We start from the raw sequence: 24853 nt of genomic DNA, 5'->3' as shown, positions 1-24853 counted from the left end.
AATAAAATAAATTAGCGGAATTAAAATAGGGACCAACACGCAACATGTGCGAATACACAAAGACCAAAGCTGGAAATATTCCAGACCCCAAAACGCAACACCTAGGCACGCACTAAAATGAAAAAGCACACAAACTTTTGGGGAAAATTTAAAAAACACATAAAATGCCAATAGGGGTTAGCTGAAATGCGGCGCAGAAAGGGAGGGATTAAGCGCAAAAATTTCCCATTTGAAGGGCAGAGGCGCGGGTCCAGGTCTGGGATGGGTTGACGCGCGGGTCTCCCTGCCCTTATATGGCACTGTTTTTAACAGGTCATTTAAAACCCCTTTTTTTTCCTATTTTCTTTCTCAAACATAGCCAATCTTTTAACAAAACTCCAGCCCTAAAATCAATCTGCTGGGGTTTATTTTGCCATAGCCGCCGAACCACCATCACAACTGATGATCAACAGTGCGCAATAGTACCCCGATCCCGCTATTGAAGGTGCTCGACCTCATCTAAAGGAATTTGGTGAGTGTATTCTTTCTCATTTTCTTCTTTATTTTAAAAAACTTCAAATCCGTGTTATTTTTTAAAGAAAAAAATGAAGAAAGGTTCATAGAACAAGGGAGCTTTCAACACTATTCGATCCCTCGCCCTTACCTCCGCATCTACGAAGTATTTTGGGCTCTCATCGATGTCGATTCACATACTAGAAAATTGAACCAACCAAAGAGAAAATGAATCGAAAGAGAAGGCAAAAAACTTGAAATCACCTTTGCTGTTTTTGATTGCTTTTTCTCTATTATGTGTGCGTAACCTTACAGATGATTCTTTTCTGGGCTTTATAGCCGAAGGAATAATAAAAAAATAAAATAAAAATACAATATTCTTTTTTTTCGTTTCGCTGTGCATTTGTCTTCTTTGGCTTGCAGTGCACGGGGTGCAGGGCTAGTGTCGAGCACGTGGCACTTTCGGTGTAGGGCGTCTGAGCTCGGTGGTGCTGAAGCTATTGGAGTGTCTGAAGGCATGGTGGCACAGCTACTGCCTGAAGGGAGAAACCCTAGGTTTCTGATGTTTTAATTTTTGGGCCTGCTGGGCCGTATAATCTTGGGCTAGGGTTAGTATTAATTTTGGGTTTGTAATGTTTTGGGTTTTGGGGTTATGTAGTTTGGACTTTGATAGACTATTAATTTGTTTTTATTTTTATGGATTTTTGGTTTAATAGTTGGTTTTATTCTGGTTGTTGGGCCCCGGGCAGATTTGGGCCTATACAACTGCCCCTCTTTGCTTATTGTCGTGGAACGAGAATAGAGCAAAGACTTCAAAGATGACCAATTTTGCCCAGTCTCGTCGAATCATAACTTCTTTGGTGCTCTTCTTCTTCGAGGTAGCTTTGTTCCAATCCTCTGCAACTTCAGGGGTATAGGAATTGTCGCTCTAATCCACTCCACTGTAACTCTAGAGAGACTAGCCTTGTAACTTTTAATCTACTCTATTGCAACTGCTCCACTGCAACTTCAGGGAGATAAGGCTTGCGCATTTTTATCCTGCTCTACTGCAACTTCAGAGAGACAAGGATTGTGGCTCCGATCTGCTCCACTACAACTTCAGGGAGATAAGATCTGCTATCTTCAGTCTGCTCCACTGCAACTGCTCCACCGCGACTTCAGGGAGATAAGACTTGTAATTTTCAGCCTGTTACCCTACTGCTTAGGGAGTTAAGGCTCACCGTCTTTGACTTGCTCCACTACTGCTTAGGGAGACAAGATCTACAATCTTCAGCCTGTTACCCTACTACTTAGGGGGTTAAGGCTCACTGTCTTTGATTTGCTCCACTACTGCTTAGAGAGACAAGATCTACAATCTTCGGCCTGTTACCCTACTATTTAGGGGGTTAAAGCTCACTGTCTTTCATCTGCTCCACTACTGCTTAGGGAGATAAGATCTGTGAATTCACCAATGTTGCTTCACCGTCCTCTAAGGACATGATCTGTAGTATCGGTTTCATGCACCTATGCTTATGCCAAATAACTAGGATGCCATGATCAAAATGAGTAAAATGCTTGATGCGTCGTTGAGAGCACCAAAAATATCCTATTCCCTGTAAAATAATGAAAGAGAAATAGTAAAAGGGAAGTAGGTCGAATCCTCAGGGACCGGATTATACGAATGCTTGTTTCTCGAAATCCTAAGCAGAATCGTGCCCAAGAAAACCTGCGTTCCTGGAAAAAAAAAAAAAAAAACAGAATTTAAGAATTGATTTTGGAAGCAAAAAAATAAAATAAAAGCAGAATTTAAAATTTCTGAAATTATGATTACGAAAATAATAAAAATAATAAAGAGAGTTTTAAGAGAAAAGAAATTCTTATGGGAAAGTTCCAGCCTCCGATTGTCTCATTCCGCCTTGGGCTCAATCCTTGGCTTTTGGATGATCCTTCTCGACTCAAGTAAGCCAGTTATACCGGAAGAGGACGCCTACGACCACCAGCTCCAAAGATTAGACTTACGATTTTTAGGGAACCTGACTCTAGCTAGTAATCTATGCTAGATCAACGCTTCTCAATGGCGAATCCCACGCCATTTTGTCTCTTTGGCTCGCCAACCCACGTGATAAGTTAATGAACCGACTATGCAATCCTTCCAAAACATACAAAGCGGCCACCTTTGCATATGCTGAAAAGCTTACTTCTTAAGGGCCATGGACGGAAGCGTCACCCCGGAGTGCGGAGAAACGATGAATACTTGGTGAGAAGGCTAAGTACGGATTCTAGGCCTCAAGAACCCTTTTTGGGGAAATATTGACAACTTTTGGCTAGAAGGGTTTTAGTGGCTCATGATAATGGTGGAAAAGAAAATAAATATAAAAATGGAAAAGGAAATTTTATTGAAAGAAAATATGAATAAACAAAAGCCTAGACTTTCAAGGGGAGAGTGTTTACAGAAAAAGATCCTCCCAAATAGAGTCACTTCACCCCCTATTTATAGTGCTAAGGAGATAGTCTAATTGAACTTAAATTCTAAAAAGATAAATACATTTAATTAAAGATAAACAAAGATAATTAAAATAAAATCCTAAATTTGAATAATCCTAATAATTATCTTAATATTAATTATCCTAATAAAATAAAATAAAATAGAGTCTTCCAAAATAAAATCTCTTCTATTTGCGTTTAAGTCATTGTGCCTTCCATGTTCGCACTTTTGGTACCATATTTGTCCCACGTTGCATATTGGCCCATTTGATCTCCAAATTGACGCTTTTTCCCTTGAATTTACTTTTCGCCTCCAATTTAGTCCCTAAAAGATAAAAAGACATAAATAGCTCAAATTAGTAAGCTCAAGTTCAAAATAAACACATGATTAATATATAAAAACACATCATTTTAGAGTATTATCAAATTCCCCCTACTTAGCCCATGCTTGCCCTCAAGTATGGTTCCTATCGACTGTGAAAGCTAGATTCTGCCATAAAAGAAATACCACTCCAAAGTTTCATAAAAATTAGTTAAAAATGCATATGAAAAATAAAGAGACCTCTAAGCTTGCTTTAAGTAAAACAGAAAAAGTATTCCAATTAATTCACACAAAAATTAAGATCGACTTGAGTTATGCTATTTAGGTAAATTACCAAACCTACTAAGACACCTTAATTATTTCCTCATTTAGTCCCCGAAGTGCAACTTTATTAGTACTTATTTTTTTTTCTTCTTTTTTTCTTTTGATTTTTTTTATTTTTTTATTTTTTTTAAATTTTATTATTATTTATTTACTTAGGAATATATTAAACTTTTGACGCGAGAGAGATGACAACCTAAGCACCCCACCCCTGTTACTCATTAACATACTCCTAAAATTATTTATTTCCTTAGCGGAGTTTTACCCAACACGTCACACAACCTTTTGACGCTAAGTAGAATGACAACCCAAGCACCCTACCCCTTACTCGATCGATCCACGATTTGAGCCAAACTCATAACCTCGGCTAGCGGAGTTTTACTTGTCACGTCACACAACCTTTTGAAGCGAAGTAGAATGACAACCCAAGCACCCTACCCCGATTACTTAGTCAGTCACGATCTAAGCTGTACTCATAACCATGAAATCTTTTATTAAAAATTAAACGATATTTAAAATTCTTGAGAACTCAGGAAAGAAAAAATTTAAGTGTCAAAAATAAGTTTCAATAATCACCTAATAGCCATGAACATTAATTAAGCATGCAATCATTTTAAGTGTTCACTTTATATTAAACTTGATCAATTTTACGAAAAGCAAGATAGAATTAACCCTATTAATCACAATTATTTTAGCCTAATAAAACAAAATAGTGGAGATGGCATCAATTATGGGAAAATCATAACTTCCTTAGAAGGTAAGAATCATGCTTGTAGGTCAAGCAAGAGGCAATTCTGGTAAAATCTTGGGCATAAAAGAGGCAAGATATTCCAAAAAAAATAGAGAGCCAAAGAACAATAGCAACAACCAAACCAAAGTGAGAATAACAAAAATTCATAGTTAAAACAAAATGAATAACTTCCTCCCCTACTTAAAACACATAGTCATCGATGTGAAAGTAAAAGGAAAACAAATAGGTGGAGAAAAAAATTTAGAAAACTCCCCATGTAGTTACCGGTCGGTTGAGCGCTACAGTAGAGAAGAAGATGGCGAAGTGGTAAGAGGTGGAGACAGGGTGGGTGACGTGTGCAACGGCGGTTCAGCTTCGGGTTCTCACCATGGTGGCTGAGAAATCGGCGGCGGGTGGTGGAGGAGAGAGGAGTAGGCGGTTATGGAGAAATTTGGGAAAAAAATGTAAGGTTTGGGGGTTTTATTTGCTGAAAAGGGGTGTTTGGCTGCAGATTTTGGGGATTCTAGGGCTAGAATAAGTCTGTTTGGCTGCAGAGATATGGCATTCTGGGCTGGAATAGAACTGTTTGGTACCATGGATAGGGTTGTTTTGGTGCACACTTTCCGTCTTTTTTCTTCTTCGTATTTTCGCTCCATTTCACCTAGATGGAAGAAGAGAAATTTATTAATATTTAACTAAAATAAAATAGAAATAAAATAAAATAATAAATAATAAATAAAAAAGAAAGGAAAATAATAAATAAAAAGAAAGGAAAATAATAAATAAAAAGAAAATTAAAAATAAAAAGAAAGATTGGGTTGCCTCCCAACAAGCGCTTGTTTAACGTCGCTAGCTTGACGCCTCAACTAGAATTGGAATTGTTCCAAATGAATTCTTTCATTTGTATAGGCTTGGAAATTCTCATTTTCTATCACATCCACCATATTTGGGCTTAATCTTCCTTGCGCCTCTTTCTTTGGTTCCGTATTTTCTTTCAAGAAAATATTATGTGTGTCTTTCAGATTTGATGCCTGCATAATAGGAGGTAGAAGTTTAGTATTCATGGGAGCCAATAATTTATTAATAGATTCAAAATCATCAAACATCATTTTAGGTTTATCTCCATAAGATGACTCAAAAGTTTTTTCTACTGATGAGTCAATTATGTCGACACGGTTTACGTCCAAGACTTCACTTGGGTGACTAATAGTGCCATAAAGGTTAAACTTCACGATCTCCCCGTCAAACTCCATCGTGAGGGTTCCGCTTCATACATCAATCTTAGTATTCGCAGTACTAAGGAAAGGTCGCCCCAACAAGATGTCTGAAGACCCAGAAGTGTTATCCTCCTCCATTTTTATCACATAAAAATCTGCAGGGAAGATAAGCCCATTGACTTTGACTAATATGTCTTCGAGGACCCCTTCGGGATGGACAATGGACCTGTCTGCCAACTGAATGGTAACGCCTGTCTTTGTCAAAAAACCCGCGTTAAGTGATTCATAAATAGAATAAGGTATTACATTTATAGAGGCCCCTAGATCACACATAGCCTTCTTAATTCCCAAATGGCCAATTTTGCATGGAATAGCGAACATACCCCTATCTTTGCATTTAACCGGCATTTTCCGCTGTAGAACTGCGAAAACATTCTCACCAACACTTACCTTTTCATTACCTATTAGTTTTCGTTTGTTGGTGCAAAGTTCTTTGAGGAACTTGGCATACCGCGGAATTTGTCTAATGGCATCTAACAGTGGTAAGTTGATCTCAACATTCCTGAATGTTTCGAGGATCTCCTTATCTTCTTTACTTTTTCGACACTGATTTAATCGTCCTGGGAATAGAGGTTGGATTTTCGGTAGTGGGGGTTTCGCTCGGATCTGTTCGTCGTTTTCTGGAGTTTCCTGGGCGAGTTCTTGACCAAGATTCTTGCCAGGAACTGGTTCTAGGACCTTTCCACTTCGTAACATTACTACATTCGTATTCTGCCTCGGGTTTGATTCTGTTTGTGATGGCAGTTTCCCTTGAGAGTTTAATTTCTCAATTGATGTGGTCAACTCCCTTATGGATGCTTCGGTTTTCTGCTGAAAACCCTTCATTTCTCTTTGGAAATTGAGAGTTTGCTGTTGAAAATCAAGGACATTAGTTGCTAATTTATTGACCAAAGTTTCTAGAAAATTACTTAAATCTTGTGGCTGCTGTGGAACCCTATTTTGGTATGGCTGGTTATATTGTGGATTAGCCCCATAACTAAAGTTAGGGTGGTCCCTCCATCCTGGGTTGTAGGTATTTGCATAAGGGTCGTATCACCTTTGTAGTGGCCCAGGAAAATTTCCCACAGCGTCTAAATGGGTCATAGTATCATCATTCAAACTGGGACATGCATCAGTTGTATGTTCAGGGGTAGCACATATTCCACATACTCGGGTTGGTTTGGCTTTTTCTGCAGTAAGAGAGCTCATATTATTAGTAAGTCTATCAATTTTATCTTCTAAGGTTGAATTACTTAGCTGGTGAACCCTTCTAGGGGGTTCAGGATTAGCTCAAAACTGCTGGGAATTTGCAGCAATTGTGGAGATGAAGTCTCTTGCTTGTTGTGGAGTCATGTTGACTAACGCTCCTCCACTCGCGGCATCTACCATATTCATCTCCATGGGTTTCAAGCCTTCATAAAAGTACTAGAGCAAAAACTGTTCCGTTATACTGTGTTGTGGGCAACTTGCACACAACTTCTTAAATCGCTCCCAATAATCGTATAGAGTCTCTGCGTCTTTTTGCCTTATGCCCACGATTTCTCTTCTTAATTCAGCCGCTCGTGATGTAGGGAAAAACTTGTTAAGAAATAAACGAGATAAATCAGCCCAAGTTGTAATGGATCCATGAGGTAAATAAAATAACCATTCCCTAGCTGAATCTACTAGGGAAAAAGGGAAAGCGCGCAATTTAATTTGATCCTCAGTTACCCTCTGAAGTTTCATACTCAAACAAACCATATGGAATTCTTTTAAATACTTGCAGAGGTTTTCATTTTGTAACCCGCGGAGAGTTGGCAGTAGCTGAATCAAGCCTGACTTTAATTCAAAATCAGTATCCATAGTAGGATATGTAATACACAGTGGTGGTTGTTCTGTCGGCGCTTCGGCCAGTTGCCGAATTGTCTGAGCCATCTGCTGCTGCGCTAAATTAGGGTTTTCGTCAACCTTAGCATCAAGGACCTCTTCAAGTGAATCGACTTCTTCTTTTTTACTTTCTAACGTTCGAGTAGGGTTTTTGTTAACCCAAGACTCTACTTCGTCGTTGATTCTAATTTCTGGCGGTGGATTGCTTTGAGTTCCAACCACCCCTGACTGCTTTTTCCTTAGTTTTGTTTCCTTTCGATTAGCTTTCGCAGTCTTTTCGATTTCTGAGTCAAATGCAAGAGTACCTGGAGCAGATCTGGTCATAAAAAACAAAGAAAAACAAGATTAATATGTTTCGATCCCCATCAACGGCGCCAAAATTTGATGCGTCGTTGAGAGCACCAAAAATATCCTATTCCCTGTAAAATAACGAAAGAGAAATAGTAAAGGGGAAGTAGGGTCGAATCCTCAAAGACCGGATTATACGAATGCTTGTTTCTCGAAATCCTAGGCAGAATCGTGCCCAAGAAAACTTGCGTTCCTGGAAAAATATTAAAAAAAACAGAATTTAAGAATTGATTTTGGAAGCAAAAATATAAAATAAAAACAGAGTTTAAAATTTACTGAAATTATGATTACGAAAATAATAAAAATAATAAAGAGAGTTTTAAGAGAAAAGAAATTCTTATGGGAAAGTTCCAGCCTCCGGTTGTCTCATTCCGCCTTGGGCTCAATCCTTGGCTTTTGGATGATCCTTCTCGACTCAAGTAAGCCAGTTATAGCGGAAGAGGATGCCTATGACCATCAGCTCCAAAGATTAGACTTCCGATTTTTAGGGAACCTGACTCTAGCCAGTAATCTATGCTAGATCAACGCTTCTCAATGGCGAATCCCACGCCATTTTGTCTCTTTGGCTCGCCAACCTCTGATGCAGTAAGTTAATGAACCGACTATGAAATCCTTCCAAAACATACAAAGCGGCCGTCTTTGCATATGCTGAAAAGCTTACTTCTTAAGGGCCATGGACGGAAGTGTCAGCCCGGAGTGCGAAGAAACGATGAATACTTGGTGAGAAGGCTAAGTACGGATTCTAGGCCTCAAGAACCCTTTTTGGGGAAATATTGACAACTTTTGGCTAGAAGGGTTTTAGTGGCTCATGATAATGGTGGAAAAGAAAATAAATATAAAAATGGAAAAGGGAATTTTGTTGAAAGAAAATATGAAGAAACAAAAGCCTAGACTTTCAGGGGGAGAGTGTTTACAGAAAAAGATCCTCCCAAATAGAGTCACTTCACCCCCTATTTATAGTGCTAGGGAGATAGTCTAATTGAACTTAAATTTTAAAAAGATAAATACATTTAATTAAAGATAAACAAAGATAATTAAAATAAAATCCTAAATTTGAATAATCCTAATAATTATCTTAATATTAATTATCCTAATAAAATAAAATAAAATAGAGTCTTCCAAAATAAAATCTCTTCTATTTACTTTTAAGTCCTTGTGCCTTCCATGTTCGCACTTTTGGCACCATATTTGTCCCACGTTGCATATTGGCCCATTTGATCTCCAAATTGACGCTTTTTCCCTTGAATTTACTTTTCGCCTCCAATTTAGTCCCTAAAAGATAAAAAGACATAAATAGCTCAAATTAGTAGGCTTAAGCTCAAAATAAACACATGATTAATATATAAAAACACGTCATTTTAGAGTATTATCAATGCTCCTACTAGATGAATGATTACGAATGCAGAAATGTCATGAGAATGATTCCTTTTTAAATGCTTAAGATGTCATCGCTCATAGTTCATCAGGGTTCTATCATTGATGTGCTATCATGTCTTCTTGTTTAGCCGTATCTTTGACAGGAAAATTGAAGAAATAGTCACAATTTGTATTATTCTTTTTATAATGTTTCCCACTTTTGAATCTGGTTAGTCTTGACTAGTGGCCCTGTTTCAGGTCCTTGTACTATTTAGAGCCCTTCTAGAGTAATATGCATAACTTCTTTTGTGTGAATATTATAAGTCCAAAAATCATGATTTCAACGAAAAATGCTTGAAAGAGATTATCATAATGGAGAAGATAGAATTTTATTGAGAGAAAAACTCAGAGTGAATAAATTAAACAGGATAGCAAATCTGCTAAGGTACAAAATAAGATGAGAAAAAGGTGCCCCAGATATCGCAGCACGAGCTTCACTATTCCAACTTCTCAAAGGCCATTTCGAGCTAAATATGTGTTCAGGAGATACCGCGTATTTTGTTGATGCTCCAAGATGTGCTGTTCTTCCCTCTTGTTAATTTAGGAGGACAAGGCTACAACATGCCCTATATTTAAAATTTGAGCTGTCCGTTTTTGGGTTTTCAACTCAAAAAACTCCTTTGGTCTCAAAGTGCCCTTTGCGGGTTTTCACCTTGGCCTCTCCATTTTTGTTTTTGGTCTCAAAGCGCCCTTTGCGAGTTTTCGCCTTGGTCTCTCCCTCTTTAAGTGCTTGATGGAATCCGAATTCACAGGATTTGGCAAGTTTTTGCCATCCATATCGACTAGGATCAATACTCCTCTAGAAAAAGCTTTCTTCACTACATAAGTTCCTTCCCAATTTGGCATCCATTTCCCTCTGAAATCTTTTTGTATGGGAAGGATCTTTTTCAAGACGAGGTCCCCCTCATTGAATTTCCTAGGGCGAGCATTTTTATCATAGGCTCACATCATTTGTTTTTGGTACATCTGACCATGACGGATAGCTCTTAGCCTTTTTTTCTTCAATCAAGTTCAATTGATCGTATCGAGATTGGATTCACTCTTCTTCATCTAACTTTAGCTCCGACAACACTCGAAGGGATGGGATCTAGACTTCGATTTGCAAAACCACTTCCATTCCGTAGACCAAAGAGAATGGCGTTACCCCAATTGAGGTTCTGACTGATGTTCGATAAGTAAAGATGGAAAATGGTAACTTCTCATGCCAATCTTTGTAGGTCTCAGTTATCTTTCCCACAATCTTCTTAATGTTTTTATTGGCTGTTTCCACTGCCCTATTCATTTTCGGGCGATATGGTGATGAGTTGTGGTGTCTGATATTGAATTGACTGCAGACTTTCGCTATCGTACTATTGTTCAAGTTTAATGCATTGTCAGATATGATCCTCTCCGGCATTCCATATCGACAGATGATCTCTTTTTTCAGGAATTTGCTCACTGTCAACTTTGTAACATTGGCATATGAAGTGGCTTCTACCCATTTGGTGAAGTAGTCGATAACCACAAAAATGAACCGATGCCCATTGGAAGCTTTCAGCGATATTGGTCCAATCACATCCATACCCCACATAGAGAAAGACCATGGGGAAGTCATGACATGCAATGGTGAATAAGGCACATGGGAGCAGCGGCTAGTTGACGAATGTTTAGTTGGCCATCCTTTCTAGTTCACCGAGGTTGCCTTTTGTTTCAAAGAGTGGTTTGGTCTCAGGTTCAACCTCTTCGACTTGTTTCCCACGTCGAATTGCCTCTGTGCGAATTACTTCACTCAATTTTTCAACGTTGAACTCTAGGATCCCCTGTCCTAGCTCAATTCCTGATTTACTTTCACGTTTAAGAGCTTCTGTCTCATTTCGTCGAGCTCGCGCTGATTTCTCGATCTCTGGGTCGTATTCAAGATCTTCGGATGAAGATCTGGTCATGAAGATAATTTAAACAATTGTAAGTGTTGCCAGTCCCCGGCAACGGCGCCAAAACTGATGGCTGTCGATTCCACCAATATAAACCTACACCTAGTTTGCAAATTAAAGCAGTATAGGGAGTAGGGTCCATCCCACAGAGACTGGAATTACTGAAAATTGTTTGTTTCTTGACCAGATTAGTGTCTGGGTAGTTGTCGTGCCCGCGACATTTAGGGGGGAAATAAAATATGAAACCTGAAATAAACACAAGAAAACGTAAAAAGTAAAAAGTAAAATATGAAATAAAAATAACAAGATGAAATAAAAATAAATAACAAAATAATTTAAAGGAAAATCAATAAAACTTAGCTCAGCCTTAAGCACGGGTTTTCCCGTCTTTGACCCATTCCTCGAAATTAGGTGAACTCCTCTTTTTCGATAAGCTAGTTATAGCTACCAAGGACGCCTCGGACACCAACTCTTCCTTATGTAAATTAGTTATGGAACGTCCTATAACTAACCCATACCGATCGAACAACCTACAAAACGTTCGTGATTTAGAACTCCAGCAGCTTTGCGTTCTAGAAGAGCCTAGCTTGAACCAATGCCCTCAAACGTTGAGACATTTAAATTCGGTTACTACTTCCCTTGATGGAACCAAACAGCAATCCCCACTTGGCACGCCAATGTGTTCACGGAAGACCAATTAGACAATCGATCCATTCGGAATTCCAACTGTACGTCTAGCCACACTAACTCAAACGACGTCTTTTTTGACTTAGTGTTGTCTTGACTTTGTGAGTTGACGAAGTCATACTCTTAATCCGGAGAAATAATAAATATCAAAAGTTGGGAGTTAAACAGCTCGGGTTCGTAACTCACGGGTTTTTTGACGGGGTTAACACCGGCTTAAAGCTGAAAGGGGTTTAGTGTGGCATGAATTTAATCATGCTTGAAGGTTATGGAAATGATAGAAATTATATGAAAAAGGTAGTGAAAATGGATAGGAAAAATTGCAAAGAGAGTTAGACAAATTTTGTAAAAAGAAGACAAAATAATCTAATGCTCAATTGAATTAAGAAAAAGAAAACAAAGTGGATAATGGAATTCCAAAATGAAATAGGAATGTAAAGACAATTGATTAATGGATCATTTCCTAAGAACTAAAACTCCCTATTTATATAGATAGGGTTTACTAAAAATAGCTTAAGAAAATTAATATAAAATCTAAAATAATAATAATTAAAAATAAATAAAATTAAAATAAACTTAAAATAGAATTTCCTATTTTTGGCTTTTTACAAAGTCAAATTTATGACTAGTCCTTGGCTTGCTCCATCTTTTCGCTTTGGCCCATTCCAATAATTTTCTTCTAATTTGGCCCCTTTTTAGCTTGCTTTTGATCAATTGCATCCCTGACAAGAATTAAATCATAAAAACACTTAATTAGCAGGGTTCAGTTCATCAATAAACCAAATTAAGCACAAAAAAATGCAATTTGACATGTTTATCAAATCCCCCCTACTTAGCTCATGCTTCCCCTCAAGCATGTTGTTCTTTCAAACATTAGAATCCACTCTATAATTTATTAAAAATCGAGCCTCTTTTCCTCATACAAAATCAATTCAAACAACATGACAAAAATAAAGCAATAAATGCTCATAATATAAAGTTTGATCGACAAGTGTCATAAAGCTGAAGTATGTAAACGAGATCATTTCATTAAATTGAGTTTAAATCTAATAATTTGCAAGGCATTGTTAATTAATTATGCATTAGAAAAAATAAAATTATTGACCTGGTCAAACTTTTTTACGCGAACTAGGATGTCAACCCAAGCACCCTAGCCCGGTTACTCAGTTTAAACAGTCTTAATATTTTATTTATTTATTTATTTTTTTGTGTGAGAAGGCTCAGTTAGCGGAATGTTTATAAGTTATCGACTTGTCACTCGAACCTTTTTACGCGAGATAAGATGACAACCCAAGCACCTTACCCCGGTTACTCAATCCGATCACATTTTCGAAACTTCACTCATAACTTGAACCGTTATTAATTTACTTATTTATTCATGCACAAGCAAATATATTTTGCAAACAATCAATTTATACGAAAAATCTAGCTACATATATCAACTTTAAAACACAAATATCGACTAATCTATATATTTGAACATTTAAAATTAAAAAATTTGCCCCATTGTCCAAATTAACTAAGTATGAGATTAAAGGCTCAATGTCAAATACACTATCGAATGAATTCAACGTAAGATTGAACACATGTAAAAGAGAGACATGCGGCAAAAGTCATGCATATTTACTAACCAACTCAACCCCCCTACTTAATCTATGCTTGTCCTCAAGCATGTGTTATATGCAATAAAGTTTAGTAACTCAAACAACAAGCAAAGAAAAAGGTTAAGAATTCTCCCCATGTGTTTCAACTGATGTTGTCGGCATTAGGAATAATTGTCAGCATTTAGCACTATGTGCCCACGCTACCATCATTATCTGACTTCTGGAAAACCTCCATTACGTTCCTGAAAATAGAAAATTCACTAGATTAAATAAAAATTTATTTATTTACAACTTAAATATTAAACTAAAAAAAATTAAATAAATGAAAAGAAATTTGGGTTGCCTCCCAAAAAGCGCTTTTGTTTAACGTCTTTAGCTTGACGACCTTAAATGTTATCCTTTGAGTTTATTGAGAATTAATTTTCCCATCTTGTGCACTTGGATGTTCTTGCAAAACGGGTTCAACTTTTTTCCACTATCCTTGAAGCATTTCTCGGATTCTCCTATCATTTGATCTTCTTCGTTAATCTTTACATTTTCCTCTATTGGAATCCTTGTATGTTCTAGAAACGGTTTGATTTCCAATTTCGAGGCTTTCATCACAGCTTCACGTATTGGTTTTTGGATCTTCGATAATTTCTCTTGCTTAACATCGGGATCTACATTCCTGCAAGACACGATTTGTGACTGATCATTGAGATGTCCCATATCTTCATAAACATTAAACTTAACCATTTCATTGTCAAATTCCATGGTGAGTGTTCAACTCCAAACATCAATTCTCGTTCGTGCTGTACTCAAGAATGGTCTCCCAAGAATTATGTCAGACGAATTAGCCGAATTGTCATCCTCCATGTGGATAATGTAAAAATCTGCAGGGAAAACTAATTCGTTAACTTTAGCAAGGACGACTTCAAGCAGCCTTTCAGGATAGACGACTGTCCTGTCCGTCAACTGGATTATTACTCCTGTCTCTTTTAAAAGACCCGTGTTAATCAGTTTATAAATAGAATAAGACATAACATTAATGGAAGCCCCTGAATCGCACATGGCTTTCTTAATGCCTATATTGCCTATCTCACAAGGAATAGCAAACATACCTTGGTCCTTGTATTTGGGTGGACCTTTCTTTTGCAGCACTGAGGAGACATTTTCTCCTACATTTACTCTTTCGTTATCTATTAACCTCCTTTTGCTAGTACACAATTCCTTGAGGAATTTTGCAAAACGAGGGATCTGTTTGATAGCGTAGAGTAAAGAGATATTTACCTCTACCTTCCTAAATGTCTCGAGGATTTCTTTTTCCTCCTTCTCTTTCTTATCCCTTGCAAGCCTCCCTGGAAAATGAGGTGGCATCACAACTGGTTTTTGAACTTCCGATTCTGGCCTTGCTGTTGGATCCGAGATCTGCTTTTCTCGTTCCTCTTCTTGCCCATGATTTTTGGCTGGCACTGTTTCTAGAACCTTTCCGTTACGAAGAGTTATTGCACTGACATTCTGCCGAGGGTTCGGCTCTGTTTGAGAAGGTCGTTTACCTTGAGACTCCAAGCAATTAACTGCCATCGAGAGTTTACTAACTTGATTAGTTAACTCTTGTATTGATGCGTCTGTCCTCTGTTGATATTTTGCAGCATCGGCAGCAAGTCTTTCCACGACAGCTTCTAGAGATGTGCTCGGCTTGTGTTGTGGTGGTGGTTGTAGAGGTCTCGGTTGGTATGGTGGATTATATCAGGGATTAGCTTCGTAATTCAGATTGGGATGATCCTTCCACTCGAGATTGTAGGTGTTGGAGAAAGGATCATAGTGTCTTTGTGGAGGTCCTGGAAAACCTCCGACAGCATCTACATGTGCCGTTGAATTATCGTTAAGGATTGGGCACAAATCCGTCTGGTGTTCAGACGTAGTACAAATTCCACATAATTGGGTCAAACTCTTCTTTTCTGTAAGCAAAGATTGAACAACATTCGTAAGCTTATCCAATTTATCTTCTAAAGTTGAAACGTTTACCCTAATAACCCGTCTTGTCGGCTCTGAATTTGGTCGATACTGTTGAGAATTTACCGCCATGGTGGATATTAGCTCTCTTGCCCTTTGAGGGGTCATATTGACAAGCGTTCCTCCGCTAGCAGCGTCGATCATCTTTATTTCCATAGAGAGCAAACCCTCGTAGAAATATTGAAGAAGTGATTGTTCGGTCAATCCATGTTGAGGACAACTCGTACACATTTTTTTGTACCGCTCCTAGTAGTCGTAGAGCGATTCACTCTCCAATTGGCGAATCCCCACTATTTCCCTCCTAAGCTCGGCTGCTCGTGACGCTGGGAAGAACCTTTCAAGAAATACACGAGATAAGTCATTCCACGTTGTGATAGAACCGGGAGGTAAGTAAAATAACCATTCTTTTGCTGTATCAACTAAAGAAAAAGGAAAAGCCCGAAGTTTGATCTCATCTTCGGGTACTCCTTGGGGTTTCATGCTTGAGCAGACCATGTGGAAATCTCTCAACTGAGTGTGTGGATTTCCGTTCTTCAGGCCTCGAAAAGTGGGTAAAAGGTGAATCAAGCCCGACTTCAATTCGAAAGGGGTTCCTCTGGTTGGATAGTTGATGCATAACGGTGTTTGCTCGTTGGGAGCAGCAACTAGTTGACGAATGGTTCGGTTGGCCATCCTTTCTAGTTCACCGAGGTTGCATTTTATTTCAAAGAGTGGTTCAGTCTCAGGTTCAACCTCTTCGACTTGTTTCCCACGTCGAATGGCCTCTGCGCGAATTACTTCACTCAATTTTTCAACGTCGGACTCTAGGATCCCCTGTCCTAGCTCTATTCCTGATTTACTTGCACGTTTAAGAGCTTCTGTCTCTTTTTGTCGAGCTCGCGCTGATTTCTCGGTCTCTGGGTCGTAGTCGAGATCTCCGGATGAAGATCTGGTCATGAAGACAATTTAAACAATTGTAAGTGTTGCCAGTCCCCGGCAACGGCGCCAAAATTGATGGCTGTCGATTCCACTAATATAAACCTACACCTAGTTTGCAAATTAAAGCAGTATAGGGAGTAGGGTCGATCCCACAGAGACTGGAATTACTGAAAATTGTTTGTTTCTTGACCAGATTAGTGTCTGGGTAGTTGTCGTGCCCTCAACGTTTAGGGGGGAAATGAAATATGAAACCTAAAATAAACACAAGAAAACGTAAAAAGTAAAAAATAAAAGATGAAATAAAAATAAAAAGATGAAATAAAAATAAATAACAAAATAATTTAAAGGAAAATCAATAAAACTTAGCTCAACCTTAAGCACGGGTTTTCCGTCTTTGACCCGCTCTCGAAATTAGGTGAACTCCTCTTTTCGATAAGCTAGTTATAGCTACCAAGGACGCCTCGGACACCAACTCTTCCTTGTGTAAATTAGTTATGGAACGTCCTATAACTAACCCTTACCGATCGAACAACCTACGAAACGTTCATGATTTAGAACTCCGGCAGCTTTGCGTTCTAGAAGAGCCTAACTCGAACCAATGCCCTCAAACGTTGAGACATTTAAATCCGGTTACTACTTCCCTTGACGGAACCAAACAACAATCCCCACTTGGCATGCCAATGTGTTCACGGAAGACCAATTAGACAATCGATCCATTCGGAATTCCAACTGTACGTCTAGCCACACTAACTCAAACGACGTCTTTTTTGACTTAGTGTTGTCTTGACTTTGTGAGTTGACGAAGTCATACTCTTAATCCGGAGAAATAATAAATATCAAAAGTTGGGAGTTAAACAGCTCGAGTTCGTAACTCACGGGTTTTTTGACGGGGTTAACACCGGCTTAAAGCTGAAAGGGGTTTAGTGTGACATGAATTTAATCATGCTTGAAGGTTATGGAAATGATAGAAATTATATGAAAAAGGTAGTGGAAATGGATAGGAAAAATTGCAAAGAGAATTAGACAAATTTTGTAAAAAGAAGACAAAATAATCTAATGCTCAATTGAATTAAGAAAAAGAAAACAAAGTGGATAATAGAATTCCAAAATGAAATAGGAATGTAAAGACAATTGATTAATGGATCATTTCTAAGAACTAAAACCCCTATTTATATAGATAGGGTTTACTAAAAATAGCTTAAAAAATTAAAATAAAATCTAAAATAATAATAATTAAAATAAATAAAATTAAAATAAACTTAAAATAGAATTTCCTATTTTTGGCTTTTTATAAAGTCAAATTTATGACTAGTCCTTGGCTTGCTCCATCTTTTCGCTTTGGCCCATTCCAATAATTTTCTTCAAATTTGGCCCCTTTTCAGCTTGCTTTTGATCAATTGCATCCCTGACAAGAATTAAATCATAAAAACACTTAATTAGCAGGGTTCAGTTCATCAATAAACCAAATTAAGCACAAAAAAATGCAATTTGACATGTTTATCAAATCCCCCCTACTTAGCTCATGCTTCCCCTCAAGCATGTTGTTCTTTCAAACATTAGAATCCACTCTATAATTTATTAAAAATCGAGCCTCTTTTCCTCATACAAAATCAATGCAAACAACATGACAAAAATAAAGCAATAAATGCTCATAATATAAAGTTCGATCGACAAGTGTCATAAAGCTGAAGTATGTAAACCAGATCATTTCATTAAATTGAGTTTAAATCTAATAATTTGCAAGGCATTGTTAATTAGTTATGCATTAGAAAAAATAAAATTATTGACCTGGTCAAACTTTTTTACGCGAACTAGGATGTCAACCCAAGCACCCTAGCCCGGTTACTCAGTTTAAACAGTCTTAATATTTTATTTATTTATTTATTTTTTTGTGTGTGAAGGCTCAGTTAGCAGAATGTTTATAAGTTATCGACTTGTCACTCGAACTTTTTTACGCGAGATAAGATGACAACCCAAGCACCTTACCCCGGTTACTCAATCCGGTCACATTTTCGAAACTTCACTCATAACTTGAACCGTATTTAATTTACTTATTTATTCATGCACAAGCAAATGTATTTTCCAAACAATCAATTTATACGAAAAATCTAGCTACATATATCAACTTTAAAACACAAATATCGACTAATCTATATATTTGAACATTTAAAATTAAAAAATTTGCCCCATTGTCCAAATTAACTAAGTATGAGATTACAGGCTCAATGTCAAATAAACTATCGAATGAATTCAACGTAAGATTGAACACATGCAAAAGAGAGACATGCAGCAAAAGTCATGCATATTTGCTAACCAACTCAACCCCCCTACTTAATCTATGCTTGTCCTCAAGCATGTGTTATATGCAATAAAGTTTAGTAACTCAAACAACAAACAAAGAAAAAGGTTAAGAATTCTCCCCATGTGTTTCAATTGATGTTGTCGGCATTAGGAATAATTGTCAGCATTTAGCACTGTGTGCCCACGCTACCATCATTATCTGACTTCTGCAAAACCTGCATTACGTTCCTGAAAATAGAAAATTCACTAAATTAAATAAAAATTTATTTATTTACAACTTAAATATTAAACTAAAAAAAATTTAAATAAATGAAAAGAAATTTGGGTTGCCTCCCAGAAAGCATTTTTGTTTAACGTCGTTAGCTTGACGACCTTAAATGTTATCCTTTGGGTTTATTGAGAATTAATTTTCCCATCTTGTGCACTTAGATATTCTTGCAAAAAGGGTTCGACTTTTTTCCACTATCCTTGAAGCATTTCTCGGATTCTCCTATCATTTGATCTTCTTCGTTAATCTTTACATTTTCCTCTATTGAAATCCTTGTATGTTCTAGAAACGGTTTGATTTCCAATTTCGAGGCTTTCATCACAGCTTCACGTATTGGTTTTTGGATCATCGATAATTCCTCTTGCTTAACATCGGGATTTACATTCCTGCAAGACACGATTTGTGACTGATCATTGAGATGTCCCATATCTTCATTAACATTAAACTTAACCATTTCATTGTCAAATTCCATGGTAAGTGTTCCACTCCAAACATCAATTCTCGTTCGTGCTGTACTCAAGAATGGTCTCCCAAGGATTATGTCAGATGAATTAGCCGATTTGTCATCCTCCATGTCGATAATGTAAAAATCTGCAGGGAAAACTAATTCGTTAACTTTAACAAAGACGTCTTCAAGCAGCCCTTCAGGATAGACGACTGTCCTGTCTGCCAACTGGATTATTACTCCTGTCTCTTTTAAAGGACCCGCGTTAATCAGTTTATAAATAGAATAAGGCATAACATTAATGGAAGCCCCTAAATTGCACATGGCTTTCTTAATGCCTATATTGCCTATCTCACAAGGAATAGCAAACATACTTTGGTCCTTGTATTTGGGTGGAACATTCTTTTGCAGCACTGCGGAGACATTTTCTCCTACATTTACTCTTTCATTACCTATTAACCTCCTTTTGCTAGTACACAATTCCTTGAGGAATTTTGCAAAACGAGGGATCTGTTTGATAGCATCGAGTAAAGAGATATTTACCTCCACCTTCCTGAATGTCTCGAGGATTTCTTTTTCCTCCTTCTCTTTCTTATCCCTTGCAAGCCTCCCTGGAAAATGAGGTGGCATCACAACTGGTTTCTGAACTTCCGATTCTGGCCTTGCTGTTGGATCCGAGATCTGGTTTTCTCGTTCCTTTTCTTGCCCATGATTTTTGGCTGGCACTGTTTCTAGAACCTTTCCGTTACGAAGAGTTATTGCATTGACATTCTACCGAGGGTTCGGCTTTGTTTGAGAAGGTAGTTTACCTTGAGACTCCAAGCGATTAACTGCCAACGAGAGTTTACTAACTTGATTAGTTAACTCTTGTATTGATGCGTCTGTCCTCTGTTGATATTTTGCAGCATCGGCAGCAAGTCTTTCCACGACAGCTTTTAGAGATGTGCTCGGCTTGTGTTGTGGTGGTGGTTGCAGATGTCTCGGTTGGTATGGTGGATTATATCGGGGATTAGCTTCGTAATTCAGGTTGGGATGATCCTTCCACTCGGGATTGTAGGTGTTGGAGAAAAGATCATAGTGTCTTTGTGGAGGTCTTGGAAAACCTCCGACAGCATCTACATGTGTCGTTGAATTATCGTTAAGGATTGGGCAGAAATCCGTCTGGTGTTTAAACGTAGTACAAATTCCACATAATGGGGTCAAACTCTTCTTTTCTGTAAGCAAAGATTGAACAACATTCATAAGCTTATCCAATTTATCTTCTAAAGTTGAAACGTTTACCCCATTAACCCGTCTTGTCGGCTCTGAATTTGGTTGATATTGTTGAGAATTTGCCGCCATGGTGGATATTAGCTCTCTTGCCCTTTGAGGGGTCATATTGACAAGCGCTCCTCCGCTAGCAGCGTTGATCATCTTCATTTCCATAGGGAGCAAACCCTCGTAGAAATATTGAAGAAGTGATTGTTCGGTCAATCCATGTTGAGGACAACTCGCACACAATTTTTTGTACTGCTCCCAGTAGTCGTAGAGCGATTCACTCTCCAATTGGTGAATTCCCACTATTTCCCTCCTAAGCTCGGCTGCTCGTGACATTGGGAAGAACCTTTCAAGAAATACACGAGATAAGTCATCCCACGTTGTGATAGAACCGGGAGGTAAGTAAAATAACCATTCTTTTGCTGTATCAACTAAAGAAAAAGGAAAAGCCCGAAGTTTGATCTCATCTTCGAGTACTCCCTAGGGTTTCATGCTTGAGCAGACCATGTGGAATTCTCTCAACTGAGTGTGTGAATTTTCGTTCTTTAGGCCTCGAAAAGTGGGCAAAAAGTGAATCAAGCCCGACTTCAATTCGAAAGGGGTTCCTCCGCATAACGGTGTTTGCTCGTTGGGAAACGGCTAGTTGACGAATGGTTCGGTTGGCCATCCTTTCTAGTTCACCGAGGTTGCCTTTTGTTTCAAAGAGTGGTTCGGTCTCAGGTTCAACCTCTTCGACTTGTTTCCCACGTCGAATTGCCTCTACGCCAATTACTTCACTCAATTTTTCAACGTCGAACTCTAGGATCCCCGAGCTCAATTCTGATTTACTTGCACGCTTAAGAGCTTTCTTTTTCGAAGCTCATTTCTCGATTATTCGAGATCTCCGGATGAAGATCTGGTCATGAAGACAATTTAAACAATTGTTGTTGTGCCGCCAAAACCGATGGTCGATTCCACCAATATAAACCTACACCTAGTTTGCAAATTAAAGCGAGATAGGGAGTAGGGTCGATCCCAAGACCGGAATTACTGAAAATTGTTTGTTTCTTGACCAAGTGCCCCATGACGTTTAGGGGGAAATAAAATATGAAACACACAAGAAAACGTAAAAGTAAAAAATAAAAGATGAAATAAAAATAAAAGATGAAATAAAATAAATAACAAAATAATTTAAAGGAAAATCAATAAAACTTAGCTCACCTTAAGCACGGGTTTTCCGTCTTTGACCCGCTCTCTAAATTAGGTGAACTCCTCTTTTTCGATAAGCTAGTTATAGCTACCAAGGACGCCTCGGACACCAACTCTTCCTTGTGTAAATTAGTTATGGAACGTCCTATAACTAACCCTTACCGATCGAACAACCTACGAAACGTTCGTGATTTAGAACTCCGGCAGCTTTGCGTTCTAGAAGAGCCTAGCTCGAACCAATGCCCTCAAACGTTGAGACATTTAAATCCGGTTACTACTTCCTTTGACGGAACCAAACAGCAATCCCCACTTGGCACGCCAATGTGTTCACGAAAGACCAATTAGACAATCGATCCATTCGGAATTCCAACTGTACGTCTAGCCACATTAACTCAAACGACGTCTTTTTTGACTTAGTGTTGTCTTGACTTTGTGAGTTGACGAAGTCATACTCTTAATCCGGAGAAATAATAAATATCGAAAGTTGGGAGTTAAACAGCTCGAGTTCGTAACTCACCGGTTTCTTGACGGGTTAACACCGGCTTAAAGCTGAAAAGGGTTTAGTGTGGCATGAATTTAATCATGCTTGAAGGTTATGGAAATGATAGAAATTATATGAAAAAGGTAGTGGAAATGGATAGGAAAAATTGGAAAGATAATTAGACAAATTTTGTAAAAAGAAGACAAAATAATCTAATGCTCAATTGAATTAAGAAAAAGAAAACAAAGTGGATAATGGAATTCCAAAATGAAATAGGAATGTAAAGACAATTGATTAATGGATTATTTCCTAAGAACTAAAACCCTTATTTATATAGATAGGTTTTACTAAAAATAGCTTAAAAATTAATATAAAATCTAAAATAATAATAATTAAAATAAATAAAATTAAAATAAACTTAAAATAGAATTTCCTATTTTGGCTTTTTACAAAGTCAAATTTATGACTAGTCCTTGGCTTGCTCCATCTTTTCGCTTTGGCCCATTCCAATAATTTTCTTCTAATTTGGCCCCTTTTCAGCTTGCTTTTGATCAATTGCATCCCTGACAAGAATTAAATCATAAAAATACTTAATTAGCAGGGTTCAGTTCATCAATAAACCAAATTAAGCACAAAAAATATGCAATTTGACATGTTTATCATATTTAAACAGTCTTTGCCCATTCAGTTACAGAACAAAAGTGTCAATGAGATATGGGCCAACATACGAAGCCACAGTGGACAGAAATGCAAACAAAGCTGTTGTGAGAATATCTTTCCAAGCTAACAAGAACAATGCCTTCACCAGCTTAAGCAGGCTAACTCCATTCCCCTCAATGTCAGTTGACTCAAGCCTGTTTTTAAAATTTGAAAAAGCCCCAACTGCACTATCACGGCTATCTAGCTGAGGAACATCCTCAAGGTCTAAAGTTTTCTTATTGCCAGCAGCAATAAGAGGCCCCATCCAAGAAAATGTAAGAATGCTGAAAATACCAGCATTCGAGTATGGGGTTATGGTATCACTGCCTCTTTTCCTACTCAAGTTTATACCATTACTAACATTAGAATCACCGTCCAATAGGGGCTCCTGAAGGAGGGTCTTTGCACACTCATTTCTAGCCGAAAACCCCACAATACAAAGGAACAAACCAGTAACAGAAACAACATCGGATACTAAATACTGGCTTGGGAAAGGACCTTGTTTTGTGAAAAGAACAATGTCTATAACAAGACAATAACATGAAATTGAGAAATAAAAACCCCACCAAACTCTCAACAAAAATGGGAACTCCATTTGTCCACCAGGGTTGGAGAATTGACAATGCAAAAAAACACACATTGCACACCAAGCAAGTAATTTTACCACATAATCAGAAAGTATCACTAACTTTACCACAGAACAATCGTTTCTATACCAACAAAAACAACTTAGCAAAAACAAGACAATATTAAATGCTGAAACAACAACACAACAAGCTAAAGTTTGGTTGTACAATAGAAACTTCCTTTGTTTTAACGTCTTCATCGAATTTTCCCTGCCAGTTCTTTTAACTCTGTTCACGGCCCATAAGAGTGACAAGAAAAGCAGTAAAATTAGGTGTAATGAAGCAGAAAAGCCATGAAGGAAAATGGGTTTCAGGAGAAAATCAAAACGAGAAGCTGAGCTCATCAGCAAAAATGATTCTGAAGCAAAAAGCTTCATTCTTTTTGGTGTTTCTTCCACTGACTGAAAAAGAAAAAAGTTTTGTGAGAACTGATGAAGGTATTGTTTTGATTAGGTGGAGACTGTATACAAATATATCCTCCAACTCTTCTGTGGGATTACATTAGGTAAAATTTGACAAATTGCTGAAAGGATTCCAAGTCTTTTAGTCAAATATTTGTTTTAGATTTGGAAATCCATTTTGAGTGCCTTTACACTTATAGTGCTCAAAATTGTTCATTTATATGTGAAATCATAATGAATCCTCATTGAAATTGTACAAGTTAGTTGACTAAAAACAGTTTGCATTGAACTGGACCGGAGACTTACAGCACTTATGGATGGGGAATGGAATAGGAGTATAATAGAATAGAGTTGTAATTATTAATTTAGTTATTTGGTTAAATGGAATGGGACATATATGTAATATTATTATTGTGTATTTTAGTGTTTAATTGAATGGAATAAATGTTGTAATAGTAAAAGGAAAATAATTTAAATGATCTAAATATTCTTAACAGAATTTTTGGAGTCAAAATTAAATTATATATATTTATAATATTAAAACGTAATTTCATCATTTAAATAGTTTATGTCTTTATAACTTTTAAAAGATTAAATCAAATTTATCATTTTAAGAGGTTAAAGTATAATTTCATTATTACTAAATTTAAATTATATAAATTATAAAAGAACTTAAATAGAAAATTTTTCATTTAACGAGAAATGAACACTTAATTCAATGAGTAAATCCATTTGAAATCACCCAACTTTCACTTAAATTTTAATTTAATCCTTTTTATCACCCTTCATAATTTATTTTCACTTAAATTAATTAAGATGATAAAAGTTTCTCCTATTTTAATCGCTAAGTGAGGATTTTATC

The 24853-nt window shown here is 37.4% G+C and overlaps 2 protein-coding genes across 2 annotated transcripts; both read right to left on the bottom strand.

Annotated features, from left to right (window-relative positions):
- Positions 1-14174: 14174 nt before the first annotated feature.
- LOC108462108 (uncharacterized) lies at positions 14175-14975 on the bottom strand. Its single transcript, XM_017762102.1, has one exon. It carries the CDS (start codon positions 14973-14975, stop codon positions 14175-14177), a length of 801 nt encoding a protein of 266 aa, XP_017617591.1.
- A 4076-nt stretch (positions 14976-19051) lies between these two features.
- LOC108462109 (uncharacterized) lies at positions 19052-20932 on the bottom strand. The gene is made up of 2 exons (XM_017762103.1): positions 20149-20932; positions 19052-20064 (listed from the first exon to the last, which is right to left on the bottom strand). The coding sequence occupies exons 1-2, from the start codon at positions 20930-20932 to the stop codon at positions 19052-19054; spliced, it is 1797 nt and encodes a 598-aa protein (XP_017617592.1).
- Between the last annotated feature and the right edge of the window lie 3921 nt (positions 20933-24853).

This window comes from Gossypium arboreum, chromosome 13, assembly GCF_025698485.1.
Source record: "Gossypium arboreum isolate Shixiya-1 chromosome 13, ASM2569848v2, whole genome shotgun sequence".
NCBI classification, from domain to species: Eukaryota; Viridiplantae; Streptophyta; class Magnoliopsida; order Malvales; family Malvaceae; genus Gossypium; species Gossypium arboreum.
The sequence above is the reverse complement of the archived record's forward strand: the minus strand, read 5'-3'. Positions and strand labels throughout refer to the sequence as shown.

Bases quoted from the DNA above. Each gene is read 5' to 3' on its own strand.
- LOC108462109 (XM_017762103.1), bottom strand. From the start codon at position 20,932: ATGTCACGAGCAGCCGAGCTTAGGAGGGAAATAGTGGGAATTCACCAA. The intron at 20,065-20,148 runs GTAAACTACCTT...TTCTAGAAACAG, and splicing joins TAATCGCTTGGAGTCTCAAG to TGCCAGCCAAAAATCATGGG.
- LOC108462108 (XM_017762102.1), bottom strand. From the start codon at position 14,975: ATGGCAGTTAATTGCTTGGAGTCTCAAGGTAAACGACCTTCTCAAACA.